We start from the raw sequence: 15,954 nt of genomic DNA on the forward strand, positions 1-15,954 counted from the left end.
GGGGGGGGGGCGCCAACAAAATTCTGGAACTCAGCGAAGGGGAAGAATGAGTCTTCTTCAGATCAACCTCTCCTTCACGAACGCTTGTAGAACAGAAGGGATTCGCTTGTTTACGGGCTTCCGCCTGTTTCTTTTATTTGCCGTTTCTCGTTGCCCGGCAGCACTCGAGGCGCCGCGCACGTCTGCCGGCCTCCATAGGGACAAACGGGCAATTCCCCCCCCCCCCGCGCATTGATTTCGGGGAGTTCTTCCCGCAGCGTCCCGGACCCTGGCTCCCTCCTTGGGAGTCCTGGGGGCTAATCCTTGCGGATCAGCTGCCCGGTCAGGGTGCCCGGTCGTTTCCTCCCGGACCAGCCGAGAGGAGCGTCCGGCATGGCTGAGAAAACGAAACCGAATCCCTCAGCTGTACTTCCGATGTTATCTTGTAGGTTTGATCCTTGTATCTGAACCAGATGCCTTCCGGAAACAACCATTTATATTTTACTTCACATTTCCTCAGGAAAGCCGCAAGTCTTTTATATTTAAATCTTCTTTTACGAGCCAAAAATGGAACATCCTTCAATATCTTAACCTTATTGCCCAGATAGTCCAAGTCCACATTATACAAATTATATAAGATGGTGTTCCGAGTCTTCTTAGATGAAAAGTCAATAATAATCTCGCGAGGCAGCTGACGCTTCATTGCATATTTTGAAGATGTCCGATGGACTTCCAGAATATCGCTTTTTAACTCTTCTTTAGTTGCCTTTGCGAATGTTGCCAAAAGTTCCGACACCAAATCTTTTAAATTTTCACTTTGCTCCTCTTTTACATTCTGAAGATGCAGTACCGTTTGGGCACGGTCCACTTGTAATCCTATTATTTGATTCTCCAAGAGCTTTACTTCTTTACTTGTTGCTTTCATGAGTACTACGTTTTTGCGTGCAAACTGCTCTGCTCCAGACGCTGTTTCTTTAATGGTTTTCACTTCGCTTTCCACAAAATCAACCTTTTGCCCCATTTCATTTAACTTCGCTACAAAGGGCTGCATAGCTTCAAATACTGTTCGTCTGACCATCTCTTCCAGGGTTTCCCCCTTCCCCTGTAACATCGCCATCACCGATTTACTCATCACAGGGCTCTGCTTTTTCGTCGCCATCTTAGGGGGGGGGGCGCCAGCTAAGTTCCGAAACTCCGTGAAGGGGAAGAAATCCGCGCCTTCTTAGCTTCAACTCCCACCAATCCTTTGCATACGCTTAGAAATCAGAAGGGATTCGCTTACTTACAGGTTTTCACCTTAAATCTGCTTATTGCCGTTCTCCATGGCCCGGCGGCACGCGATGTGCTGCGCAAGTCTGCCGGGCTCCGTTGGAGCAAACGGGCAATTTACCCCCTGCATTGCTTTCAGGGGGTTCTTCCCACCGCGCTCCGGACCCTGGCCCCCTCACTGGGAGTCCTGGGGGTTAACCCTCGCAGGTCAACCACCCGGTCAGGCTGCTCGGACGTTTCCTCCCGGACCTGCGGAGAGGAGCGTCCGACATGGCCGGGAAAACGAAACCGAATCCAACCACCATTCCTATATCGCTGGAAACAGAGGGGCGCCCTCCCGCTTTGGCCTCCCCGATTCCTGATTCTGGACTGGAAACGAGACTTGATCGGTTAAAATCAGCTACCTGCATTCGGCAGCAGCCCAGATCCATGAACGGCTAGATTGGATTTTTTGGGGGGGATCGTGCCCATGTCTACTTATGACCAAAGCTCCATTTAAAGCACAAAAACAAGGTTTGCAATGTAATCCTATGCAAACTTAATACAGCCTGAACCCATGGAAATATGCTTACACTGCATAGGACAGCAATTTTCAATCTTACCAGGACTGTGAGAAACACTGCCTTTTTTTGATAAATCAAGATTAGTTCTTGAACAGGGCAAAACCAGAAGCAGTGACCAATCAGCTACTGCAGATGTAAAGTTTCTTGGCACAGTACTGCACACAAGACAAATTTCAACAAGGAATGTTAACGTGATCCAATGAAGAGCTTGATCCGTGTATAACTGTAGGAATTTGAATACAGTATGTTTGTGTGGCAAGCATGTTCACAGTGAAATTCCAAGCACACCTAGTTTATATTTGTTGTAATTTCCCCCTAATTTGCTTCATTTGTCAAGAGACCCAAATCAGGAAAAAAAACTCTTTAAAAAGCATCTAATGTACAATTTCACCCTATGAACCAGCCCCCTTCTCATTTAAATCATAGAAGTGTAGATCTATGAAAAAATGTAGTGGTTTGCATATTTTGTTCCTCTCTTTATTTTGCTGTTGTTCCATGTTCCTGAAGAAAAGAGGTACAGGGCCATAGGATCACTTTTTTCTTCATTGTACTTTCCCTCTTGCCCAACCCATGTTCAAATCCCCACTCTGCCATATAAGCTCTCTGAGTGTCCTTGGACCAATCATTCTCTCTTGCTCTGAATCTAACGTATCTCACAGGGTTGTTATTGTCAGGACAAAATGTTTGTTGTAAGGTGCTTTGGATCTTCACTGAAAAAGAATTGGGGTACAGATATCTAAATAAATCAATTAATTAAGCAATGTTTCCTCATGTAAGGAGATTCACCAATGGGAACAGCCTTCCATCTACTGATTGTTTGCTGGAACAGAGCCAATAGCCTAAATTGGATGCTACCATAGAATCCCAACTCCAGAAAGAATCAACAAGCCAATGCACATTGCTGTATCCAACAGACATTGAAAGGTTTGGTCTGTGGAGCCTGTACACTGATCCTAAAACTACATGAATTCAGTAGGATTGTGACTTGTATGTGTGAATTATTAATAATAACTATCCTGAATCATGGTATAGCCAACAAATGTACATCATTCAACCCACTGTTTTGAAAATCTGTAGAATGGCTAGCGATAGTTACAACACTTTCACAAACTATAAAGAAGACATAACACAGAAATCCAGTTGACTCATTTAGGCATGAAAAGTAAGTCGCAGCTCTAAACTAAATGGGAGCTATAAAGCTGTGGGACTACCATGCCAACAGCACCACCTTGTGCTCTTAGTTCTAAAACACAATTGCTTTAAAATGCTTATGCTATCCCCACTTCTCCCAGCTGTGAAAAGTTCCAGGGGCAGCACTAATTCCCTTTGGGAGGACAGCGCCCTAGAGACTTAAGCTGTTTTACAGTATTTGATTTATTTACATATGTAAAAGTAGAGCATAGGTGGAGACAAAATGGCATCCACTACATCCCAACAGATTCCCCATTGAATTTTCCCTGCCCCCTCACAAAACTTCAGCCAACACAATAGTGTATTTGCTTTCTTTTGTATCTTCCAGCATCTAAACTGCTGTTTCTTCACTCACTCACTCACTCACTCACTCACTCACTCACTCACTCACTCACTCACTCACTCACTCACTCACTCACTCACTCACCTTCTGCTGGGAGGGGATCATCGCCTCTCAGCCCTGTAAAGTGCTTGGGCAAAACCATTTCCTAACACTTAGGGACTCACTGAGGTAATGCCTACAGTCTTCAAGAAAGGTTCCTCTTCATAGTCTCCAAGCCCACACTTACCACATATCAGGGCCGGATCGAGGGGGGGCAGGGGGTAGTCTGCCCCTGGGGGCAGCTGAGTGGCCACCTGCACCATTCATCTGCCCCACAGGACAGGGACCGCATGGCAAGCTGGCCACCCCCTCAGCTGGGCAGGCGAATGGCACGGAAGGCTGGGAGGCCGCCTGCGCCACTTGCCTGCCCCACTGAGGGGGTGGCCAGCTTGCCGAATGCTCCCTGTCCTGTGGGGCAGGTGAATGGCGCAGGCGACCTCCCAGCCCTCCGTGCCATTCACCTGCCTGGCCGAGGGGGTAGCCAGCTTGCCACATGCTCCCTGTCCTGCTGGGCAAGCAAGTGGCATGGAGGGCTGGGAGGCCGCCTGTGCCATTTGCCTGCCCTGCAGGACAGGGAGCATGCGGCAAGCTGGCTGCCCCCTCAGTGGGGCAGGCGAGTGGTGCGGGCGGCCTCCCAGCTGCCAGCGCTGCCGCCGCTCCACTGGCAGCATGCCCACCCTGCGTGATGATGTCACGAAGTGCCATCATCACGCAGCACCGGGAGCGTGTGTGCACTGCACGCACGCATGAGAACGGCCGGACTTGGGTTGTCCCGGACGCTGGGAACCCTGCTACATATGACCAGGAGTCATGACTTTCCTCTCAGTAAGCTCAATCAGAGGCCTTCTCTCAGGGTTTCTTTCTCTCTGAATTTTTTTGCTTTTCTTCAGTAATAATCATTGTTTGAAATTAACATTTGTTGGATAAAATATGTTTTTCATTGTGAGGAAATTCAACTCCATTAACTGGGTAACACTGACTTCTCACAGCTCCATCCCATGTTATCCTCCTCAGGTCCAGGTTGGGAAATTCCTGGAGATTTGGGGAGTGGAGCCCAGAGAGGGTGGGGTTTGGGGGAGGATAGAGGCCTCAATGGAGCATAATACCATAGAGTTCACCCTTTAGAGCAGTTGTTTTCTCCAGGGGAACTGGTCTTTGTTGCCTGGAGATCAGTTGCAATTCCGGGAGATCTCCAGCTACCACCCGGAGGCTGGCAACCCTAATATCACACTGTATCTCCATGCCCCCACCCCCACGGGGCTATATGTCAGTGGTCAGAAGTCTCACCCCTGACACATGCCCTAACATGATCCCCAAAATCCAAGAATGCAGTGCTACTTCTACAAAGACACTTCTGCCTCTTGGCAGGGCTTTGTGCCCAGATAGAGCTGGGTTTTTTGTTCCTTAGATGTTCACACCAACCAGCCAGCCAGCCATGTTCAGGGGCTGTTAGGGCAATGGCAGAATCAACTGCAGAAATACAATATGCAAGACTTCATATGCACCTGTTAACAGGATTGATTCAACTACTCTAGAATAGTATTTATTGCGTGTGGCCAAAGGCTATTACAACTGAGCAAATAAAACATGTAAGTAAAACATCAACAGTAATTGATAAAACTGAGTGGTTAAGTGGCTGGGTCAGAGCCAGCACTCTGCTGGTTCTACTGCCATGAACTCTGCAGGTGACCTTGGGTAAGCCACTCCTCTCAACCTCAGCTCCCCAGCTGTATTGTGGGGATAATAACAACACTGACTTTGTTAACTGCTCTGAGTGTGGCACTGATCTGTCCAGAAAAGTGGTATATAAGCACATCATCATCATTATTCAGTTATACATTACATTCCTTTACTAGACTGCCAGCACTTGCTTTTCATATTCTACCACCTTTATGCAAAAGCCTTCTGCCTCTGAAATCTTCAGCAGTGAATTCCCTGCATGCCTTTGAAGTAGGGATGGCATACTTACGGCAGCTGACTGCATTAGTCAGGTGTCATCCACATCAGCTACCTGGAGATCCTGGTAGATGACAAGGACATCGAATGACTTCCTTCTAAAACCTCAGAACAAGATTATTCAGATTAAACACCTCTGAAGATGCGAGTCACTCACAGCTGCTGGTGAAACGTCAGGAACTACAGTGCCAAGACCATGGCCATACAGTCCAGAAAATCTACAACAACTAACATTCTCCGGCCATGAAAGCCTTCAACATTATTCAGGTGGTCACCAACACCATGGAAGAGAGCAGAGTCTCCCTGTTGCCTTGCCAGCAGCTTCCAGAAGAGATGCATCAGAGATCACATCCCTTTTTTGCTAGTGGGATATGCCAGCAGGTGACCTCTGTTTTTGTAGACAACACTAGCTCAGCAGAGGTGGCAAAGGGCATCATTCAATGGGAGATGCTTTCCTTGTTACTTGGAGGTGCCATCTCTAGTACATTTTCTCTCCCATTCATCACCAGAGCGGTCATCAAAATAGAGATGAGATGATATGCGTTCTAATTATTCTTTTCTTGCAGAGAAATCCTTAGTTAACCCTTGTCCATGGTTCCCTGTTACACCTCCCAAGACATATGTCATCCTGCCACAGGACTGCAACAAGATACTACATTCAGATGGGAAAAACTGAACCTGGTTTTATTTGTTTACTTTATTTATACCCCACCTTTCTCTGCACTGAGGACCTAAAGCAGCTTACATCATTTCCCTCTTCTCCATTGTATCCTCACAACAACCCTGTGAGATAGGTTAGGCTGAGATAGTATCATTGGCCCAAGGTCACCCAGTAAACTTCCATGATAAAGCATGGATTCAAACCTGGGTCTCCCAGATCCTAGTCCAAAATTCTAACCACTACACCACATTGGTTCTCATGGAGATCATTCAGGATAATCTCACTCAGCTTCCCAAGCAGAGTTACTTGAGAACACTAAGAAGCCTTCCACCCCACTTTCCTATGACAGGAGTGGAAACATTTCAACCTATTCACTTCAGCTGGAGGACAGGACTCCCTCACATGCCTACTCGCTTCATATGCAGCAAAAGCTGTTCATTCCTTGGGTGTTAAAAGAGCTCAAGTTTTCTAACTGGACTGGACAGATCCTTTCAGGAAAAAACTCTGCCTCTTGTCTTTATTTTTCTAGCCACAACAAAAAACAAGGACAGTCTTTTCATAGTATTTCGGCCACTGGATACTGAGTACCATCAAGCTGTGCTACATGATAGCTTGTAAACATTTGCCAAGAACTGTCAAAGCACATTCTATCAGATCCCTAGCAACATCCACCAATTTTAGCAGAAGCATTTCTGTATCTGCAGAGAATGCTGTACCAGAACTCTGCAGGGAAGTTACCTAGTTTTGATTTTTCATGTTTGTGGGACATTATGCCTTGGACATTAGAGCTTGGAAGGATGGAATCTTTGGCAGAGAAGCTTTGAATGCTTTGTATAACTGTACCTGTACCCATTCCAGGTAGGTCAGTTTGTCAATCTGAACCCATTTGTGTGATGCTGAGACAACACGGAGAAGAAAAACGTGTTTCTAAGCTGGTGACTGGTATTCTTTGATGGATCATCTGTGCACTCACACAACCCTTCCAACCAGTGGCATTTAACACTGCAATGCTACAATGTTCTCTTTGGAAGAGCTGAAGAGACAAGTTGCAACTGCTTCCCTCCCCTGGTAAATGTGGGTCTCAGATAGGGGGAGGTTTTTATTCCAAAAAGCGTAGCTCTAGAAAAGCTTGAATTCAGGGTCTGCACAGGTGCTGCACAGATGGTCACTTGAGAACATCAGTTACAGGGAAGCAACTATTTTTTATCATTCCTTTTGTCATGGGCTCTGGTTTCCCCCAGGCATGCCACTTTAAACCTCTATATTGGAGAAACTCATTCACAATAACCAAGCTTGCAGTAATATAGTTCCAAAATCTGCAAAGAAAAGAAATCTCTGTAAGAAATAAATGTGTAGAGATGCTAATTTACTATACAGGTAACAGCACCTTCCAGACTGCTATATATTGCAATCTCCCCCACCCCCACAAGTTCTATACATACATCTTCAAAAGGAAAGCATTTTGGTCTACTGCTGCACCTTCCCTCCCCATATCTGGTAAAATGGTTGGACATTTTTCCATTTCTTTCCAAGTAGTTTCCATAAATCACCACTCCATGTAACAGAAGACTTTATGTTGGTGGTCTTGCAGAAAGGTACTACTTTTGTTCAAGTTGAGTATATCACTTCCCTTTCTCTAAAATGCAGGGAAATAGTATTAGCAGTCACTATGGAAATTTATTAGGCTGTCCATCCCCCAAATAAACAGAAATAGCAATAGATTGTAAATAAATAAATTTTAATGATTTTTCTTCTGTTCCAGTCCATTATTTTATACATTTATTTATAAAACAGTAGTAACATTTCAGAATCAGAGCATGGTGCATTTTTATTTATTTTTTTAAAAAACATTCTTTTAAAAATTTGTACTACTTCTCACAACAGAGTCAGCCCCTCACTTCTCACACTGGAAGAGACTTCAGTAAAATGGTACCTTCTGCCTATTCCAGTTGGGAACTAGATATAATATACACTGCATCAATCAAGATTTAAATCTTGTTGCGTATACAATGTACACAACATCATCATATAGTCAACAAAGCATGCTGTGCTATAGCATAAGATAGCATGGGGTGGGGAGATAAGGATAAGCGAACATAAAATCTTAAAATTTCCAAAAGTATGGCCACTAATTTATAGTATTCTGCATGAGACATCTCAACAGAGTCTCACTGTTGAGAAGACAAGAGCTTTAAGTGCAGGGCTTTCTGAAAATCAGGTTCCTTTAAATTGCTCAACAGTGGTAACTGAGGCATCAAACTACATGCCTTTAGAAAAGAATAAATGGCTTTTATTTTCTAGTAATTCCAAATGTATATGCTTTTCAAAGTCTACTGGCTCTGAAGTATATAGAGTTAAAGTGGACATGGCAACATGCAGATTGGACATTAATACTCCAAATCCCAGGTTTTGTTTTGTTTGCAGATTCTACCATTTTATGTTCAGAGAAGCAGGGAATATAAGTGTGCCACAGTTTTAAATCCTGAGAATAGAGGCAGCAACCTAAGTGGTTCTTTTCAGCAAATATTATATTCACATCTTGTTGCTGTACCATCTCTTTTAATCAGTTAAGCACCCACTATAATATATGTGCTACCCACAGACGCACTTCATGAACATGTAGTTCAAATACAGAATACTTGCAGTGGATTGAGAAAAAGCCTTGCAATAAACAATTCCTTCCTACCCCCATAACTACTAAGTAGAACTGATCCTTCTTTCAGTGTATTCCACTTACCAACAGAAGTTCTCTCTAAATATGCCTTCTCCCCTTAGGAGCTGTTTATAAAGTCATTAAAAAGCATCAGCTCTCTTCACCTTTCTAACACCTTCCTTCCTGTCCACCAGGGTCTCTTAAATCATCTGGATTTTGACATCATCATGGGGGCCAAGTGCATGAGGCCCCACAGATGCACAACACCCGAGCAGCACTAACCATGTGCTAAGCATTTTGCTGCAGATAATGAAACCTGAATAGCCACAGGCTCTTGGCAACAGTTAACAATCCTCTCTAGCTTAAGGGTATATACACAGTGTCTCAAAAACAGAAGGTAAAAGGGCCTACACATCTTATTTGGAAGAAGCCCACTAGTCAGTTGATGTAAACCTAGACAAGATAACGCTTTATCAGTAATATTAAAAAATATATAAATCTGTTGGCAAAGAACTCTGGCATGTAGAGGTTCAGACTTTGAAAGACTGGGCTGTCACTGAGTTAACACAGTCTGATTCCCTCTCATAAAGTCTTCCTGAGTAAGTCCAGAGGGAATGTTTCTCCCCCTTATAATATTCCAGTTTCGCAACAGGCACTATGGTATTAAATCAATCAGACAGTATTTTGTGTGGTAACTGCTTATCTACCCTATGTGTGCTTTCCTGGATGAGTAAAATGACATTTGCTTTTGTTAAGTGTAGAAGCAGTGCAAGTTCCAGTCCAGGGCCCCTAGGGCGATACTCTATCCCCACCTACTGAAAGGGGACAGAGACAGCCTTGCCGTGGAGAGTTACACTGTGTGTTAACATAGCAGGGCTACATGTATTCTCTCCATTGCTATGGGATGGGTAAACACAGCTTCCAAAGGAAAAGTAATAACTAAGGGAGGAGGGGTCTAGCAAAGCATTTACATTTTTGAAAACAGCATGAAGAGGATTTGTGGTTGCAGTAACATTACAGGCACCATCCATCAAGCATGCAAGATACTAGAATAATCACAGCCCACTCAGTGTGATATTTATGATTGTTGTGGGCCAAAGAAAACATGCCTCGTTCCAGCCCTTATTGCTTTCTTGGTTATTTAAAGCTCCAGATGAACCAGTGTGGTGTAACAGTTAGAATGTTGGACTAGGATCTGGGGGGCCCAGGTTTGAATTTCTTCTCTGCAATGTAAGCTTTCTGGGAGCCCTTTCCCCAATGACACTCTCAGCCTAATCTACTTGACAGGGCTGTTGTAAGGATTAAAAAGGAAGAGAGGAGACACTTCGGGTCCCCACTGAAGAGAAAGGTGTGGCATAAATGAAGTAAATGTTTAAATGTTCACGTGAATGCAGATTTCATATAAGATGATACAGCATCATTAGTTTCATAGCATTAACTCTTCTGATTTTAAATTATGCAAAATTGAACATGGAAATCAAATGTAGTGTTAGGCAACAAAATGGTGATAGTGGATGAGATGGTGTCTTGGCACAAAATGGTTGAAATACATTCAGAATATAGGTATCTCACTAATCCAAAAGTGCAGTGGCACTGAAAATACTATAACAGGCCCTGTGGGTGAACTTGATGCAGATTTGATATGGCTTTACCAAAATCTTGGGACACACCCATTTTAGAACGTCATGATCTCTCACCTGAATTCTACCATTGATGACATTCCCTAACAACCTGGGACAAAAACCTCTGTATAGTGCATCCACTATTTGTGTGACTGCTATGAAGAATGTCTTAGGAGCTGATTAGCAGCAAGTGACACAGCACTCTTTCCACTCATGTAGAAACCAACGACATATTTTTAAGGTGATTATTTTTGTTAATTCTTTGGATGCTGTACATTGCCCTGCTATACAGTCACAACACTGGAATGCTCATGCTGCTATACTTTAAACAAAAAAAATGTAAATACTATTTTGTGAACTTTTTGCTGAGTTTTTAAAAAGATCCTTAGAAGCCACTTCTTCCTCCTCTCCTATCCCCCCTTCAATAAGACTATCCTTTCCCTGTTTCTATACACAGGTGGGACACTACACCACTGCAATTGAAAAAAAAAAGACTTGCCAGAATCTCATGCGATGCATATAAACAAAGCTGGGATTGACCGTGACAAAGAACCAATGAACCTATCAGTCATACTCTCAGAGGAGACCGAAGGCACCAGTTAGTCTCAGAGGAATAAGCTATTTCATGGCTCTTTGATAAAATGACTCCTGGTTCTGGAATCAAAAACTCTACAAACAAGAACTGTATCAGAGATGGAGGAGCTCCCTGCCGAGATATTAAAATCAGCTCCTTCATAGATTTGGATGGGAAACCACCAAGGAAGGCCAGGGTTACTATGCAGAGGGAGGCAGTGCCAAACCACCTCTGCTCATCTCTTGCCTTGAAAACCCCTTGAGGGATTGCCATAAGTCAGTTGCGAATTGATAGCATTTAATTATTCTTGTAATTATTATATCCTTGGATAAGCATCTTGAGCAAAGTTAGGATCAATGGATAAATTTCTCTCCTTTTTTCTACAGATCCAAATTCAGAGATGGATTGTAGGTAGCATTAATAAGGCCTTAAGATGTACATGTAAGTTATCAAAAAAACTAAAAATAGACTAACACATTTAAAATACCACATGGCACTTTCCCAAACAAACAAACACTACCCTGCACCCCAATCTAGCCACTTATTTTTGCAACTTAAAGACATATCATATCAAAGAGTCATTAACTTGAAATTTTAGATTGAGGACAGTCCAATAGGAATCAGTCTGGAGGACTTCTTAGTATGAACCAAGGGCTATGCAAAATTTTCCAGGCTTAAGGACACAAAATGCAAAAACAGAAGATAGACTATGGTCTACCTCAATGTCACTGAAAATTAAATAGAAACACTTTCTCCAAGAACCGCCCTTTGATTGCTTTATATTCAGGCACCGAGGCTATTGGTCTTGTAAAAAAAAATCAAGCCAAGCCCCTCTAAACTGACAGCATGTATGAGGTGCAAAATACACAAGGTGCTAGATTGGTAGGTGGCATCTTGGCATCTTCAGAATTTCCTAGGCTACCAGTCTGAAGAACTGGAAAGAAGACAGGTTCACCGGAGTTTCTTGGTACAACATTCATAAGATTGACTGGAAATATTTGGAGTCCTGATCAAAATGCCCTGAGAAAGTGAGGGGCTGGTAGCAGGCATAAAATTCAGTCACTGTCAAGCCATCCAAGATTATTTGATTCTTTTTGCAAACTACGCTCCAGCCTGCACATCTGCCATTTAGTGATTATTTAAGAGACTCCAAGTACCAGAACACTCATATAAAGCTATGAAAATAAGCCAGCCTACACAGTTTCTGAACTGATAGAAGTTATTCCGTTCAACCAGTGGTGAATAAAATGAAAGGGGGGGGGTTATTTGCTGCATTTGCTCGATCTTCATTTGAATTATGCAAGAGTTCCAAACAGGAAATACAGAGGCAGAAGAATTGTATGCACTTGGTATTTCCCATCACCAAATATAAGTACTAGAGATGGGCATGAACCAGAAAAAAAATGAACCGTGAAGTTCGTGGTTCATCGCATTTCATGAACCACAAACCATGAACTTTCACGAACCTGTCCCCGGTTCGTTTGGTTTGTGAAAATGTCACATCAAGGTCAGCAAATCATCACGTCCAGGTCAGCAGAAGGCCACTTCTGGGTCAGCAGAAGGTCTGCAGGAAGTCCATCCCCCGTTGCCTAGGAAACTGATCGGTGCCAGGCTGTCTGCAGTGACAAACCAAAAAAATGAACCAAATGAACCGGCTTAAAGTCCATGGTGGTTCATCAGAAATGGGCTCTGATGAACCACCAGCTCGCGAACCACGAACCAGCCTTGTTCGTCACGAACTTTGGTTCATATTTCAGTTCGTGCCCATCTCTAATAAGTACATGTGCAAATCACCCATTTATGGTAGCCACTAAAAGTATCAGAAAGTAGCTGCTTTTCCTTGGTGTTTTACTTACTTAGAAAAAAGTGTAAAGAAACAGCACGTATAAAGAAACAGCAGCCCCCCAAACACAGACGTTTAGCACAAGCGTATGAATGAATCTCCCCTTAGAGTTAATTCATAACAGGTCACTGCTAAGTTTACACTGGTTTACTGAACAAGTTTAAATAAAGTGGTGCAAAGCAGGAATCTGGAGACCCAGCTAAAAATCCCCCAACTACTACTCACTTTATAGCTCCTTCGTTTACATAGGTCAAGTCACAGTCTCTCAACCTAAGCTACATCACAGTGTAGTTGAGAAGGTAAAATGGGGAAGGGAGAAGAACATATGCTGACCTGAGCTACTCGGTGAAAGAAAGAGAATAAAATATATGAGGAGTCAAGATGTTTCTCTCAGGAACAAGATTGGTTTGGGAAAAAATGGGTTTTGTAAGCCTCTAAAAATATGCAGCACAACTCTTAACACTTAGTTCAAAGGCAACAATACAATGGGCTGGCAGGAAGAGGATTCCAAGTTACAAAGATGGCCAGTGGCCTCAGTACTTTATATGGACACTCAATGTGGACAAAAACTACAATCCTAGCTGAAGGAGAAGTATACACAAAGACAGAGGTACTTCAAAAGTTTTTATAGTGCCCACCTTGATTTTAAATTTTTTAAAAACAGCTTGACTGTTCTGCTAGATCAATTGCTGCAGGATAAAAAAACTTTCAAAATGCCTTCAAGTGTACACCCACTTCTCCCTCACATACACATGTGGCTACTTTGGATTGTAGGCAAAAAAGACTAAGCAAAAGATGCAATCCAAAATGAGATTCCAAAAGCCTGAGCTCTGACCAGCAATCTGAAATGTGCTTTAATGGAGTGTGCATTTTTAAAGCCTGAAAATAAGTTAAATAAGATTGCTACATCCAATGTGAGCATCTAACTTTGGGAAGATTCTGTGAGAGTTCAAATACTATAGCTCCGTCGCACCACGGGATTCATACAAAGCCACCTATCACACACTTTTAGCCAATAGCACCACACCCTCCCTCCTGCAGAGTGTACTGGATATCTCTGCCCTATTTTGAGGAAAGGAACCCCAACGTAAGAGCATATCACAAGCAAGCCATTGCTCTCATCTTCCTGGTGACAGAAGCTGAGGAGGCGGAGAAGGGAAGAGCAAGGGGCACAGAGACCCTTTCGGAACACATTGGTCTGCAAGAATATATTAACATCAAGCCTCAGTCAAAGCTGCTTTTCAGACAGGACAAACTGTTGCTTAGTCATCATCTACACCAAGATGTTGTCAAGGAGATTTTGCAGAACACATGGCATGAAGGCACCCAAGAAACACCTGCAGGAATCACAGAGCCTGAGAGGGGATTGCAAGAGCATGATTTTCCTGTGGCCATGGCAAATGAGGCAGGAGCACTCTGTTTTTGGCAAGCTGCGGCAGCAGGGAAACTTGGAGGGTTAATGTTCCAAGATTAATCCTTGTGCTGACACCCATCCCCAGCACAAATAGCCTCCTGTTCAGGATGCATTTCTGTTTAGCCCTGCAACCCTTGAGGAGGTCTGCAGGGATAAGGCAGAGAAAGAAATCTTCACAACAATATTTGACTCCTAGTCTTTTCCCCTTTAGACAATTCCAATCACAGCATGTCTGTGTCCTCCATACTGAAGCTGCTTCTGCGACTGCTAGCCTTTGAAGCCTCAGGAGACACAGCTGAGAACAAGGGGTCGGATGCCACAGGCAGCATGGTATCTTCCATTAACATCAAGTCCAGCTCCTTCTTGGACAAGGAAGGGAAGGAAACATTTTGGCTGGGGTCCAGAGGGTCATGGAATCCTCTGGAGTTGTCATCAAAGGTCAGGCTGTGACTAAAGTCCAGCTGATGGTATGGGGACTGTGGAGGAGCATAGGAAGGTTGATGCCGGGTTTCCTGATCGGGATGTAGTGGTGGCTGCTGTTGGATCTCTGTTGGTGTACCCTCCTCTCCAGAGACCTCTTGTTTTACAACCGGATGAGCCAATTCAGCCACATTCACGCCAGAGGGTGAAGTGGCTGGCAGCCCGTGGACCCGAGCCTGCATCTCTAGCTCCTGTAGGAAAAGACACACACACATACAAAAAAAAATTCTTAGGCAAAGCAAGAGTTTGAGAAATAGCACTAGTCTTATCCACTCTATAAGAATTACAATGACTTGGAAGTAGCCCAATAAGAACAGAAAATATTGCAGTAGATAAGTAGCTATCTGGGTCTTTGTGACACATGCTTGGAAACTTCCCAGCTGGACTATGACAGGCTCTAAGTGCAGCTTCCTTTGAAGATCTTTGAGATATTTCAGTTGGTTCAGAATATTTTTGCATACAGACAGGAGAAAATTATGTGAGTGCTGAAGAACTACATTAACTCCTGATTTCTTTAAAAGTGTAACTCAAGGACTTCTTGTTAACTTTCACAGCCCTAAACACCCGCAGGTCCTGAATACCTGCCATATGAGTCTGTCCATGCATAAATATCAGTGGAAGAATTGTTACTCTGATTTTTCCCTACATCTAAAATGAGACTGGCTAGGAAGAAAGGCAGGGCCTCTTCCCTCCAGAAGGAAGTTCTCACCTTTATTTTCTCTTCTGAGATCATGTTACACTTCATATTCTGGCAGGTGTTTCACAGGGTGGCATGATTATGATTGGCTTTTCAATGGCTGAAAATTGAATTGTTAATACTATTCATCCAGTTATCAGGGAGGGGGCATAGCTCAGTGGTAGATCATCGGCTTTGCATGCAGAAGGGCACAGGCTTAACGCCTGGTCAGGTAGTAGGTGATGTAAACACTTTGACCTAAGACCTTGAGAGCTACTGCCAGGCAAAGTAGAAAAGACGGAACTTGACAGACCAATGGTCTGCCTCAGTATATGGCAGCTTCAAGCCTACAGAAGTTGTTTGCAGTTTTGTTGCTTTTTATCATTTTATAGCCATGAGCTTTAAATTGAATTTTGCAGTAAATGAATAAATAGTATCAACAGAATATCCAGTCTTGTCTACAGATCAACCAGACATACTCCGATAATCTCCCACTTTGGCAAAACCTTTTTTTTTTGCCCAGCTATCTCATATCAAGCACACCACATAGACATTTACATTTTACATAGGTCAGTCTGATATTTCACATTGAGTCTTATGACACTTAAAGACTACTACAGTTACTGCCACTGAAACATTCAAAGGCCTTTATCAGATGTAGCAAGACATACTTGTATTGGAGTTCTGGTTT

General features: G+C 43.4%; 1 protein-coding gene across 1 annotated transcript in view; it reads right to left on the reverse strand.

Annotated features, from left to right (window-relative positions):
- Nucleotides 1-7,759: 7,759 nt before the first annotated feature.
- Nucleotides 7,760-15,954, reverse strand: part of TFEB (transcription factor EB) — an 84,767-nt gene continuing 76,572 nt past the window's right edge. Inside the window, exon 9 of the mRNA XM_054980053.1 lies at nucleotides 7,760-14,778. Within this exon, the coding sequence (XP_054836028.1) occupies nucleotides 14,329-14,778 (450 nt within the window). The 3' untranslated portion in view covers nucleotides 7,760-14,328. The remainder of the gene's footprint in view (nucleotides 14,779-15,954) is intronic.

The sequence above is a fragment of the Eublepharis macularius genome, chromosome 5, assembly GCF_028583425.1.
Source record: "Eublepharis macularius isolate TG4126 chromosome 5, MPM_Emac_v1.0, whole genome shotgun sequence".
NCBI lineage: Eukaryota > Metazoa > Chordata > Lepidosauria > Squamata > Eublepharidae > Eublepharis > Eublepharis macularius.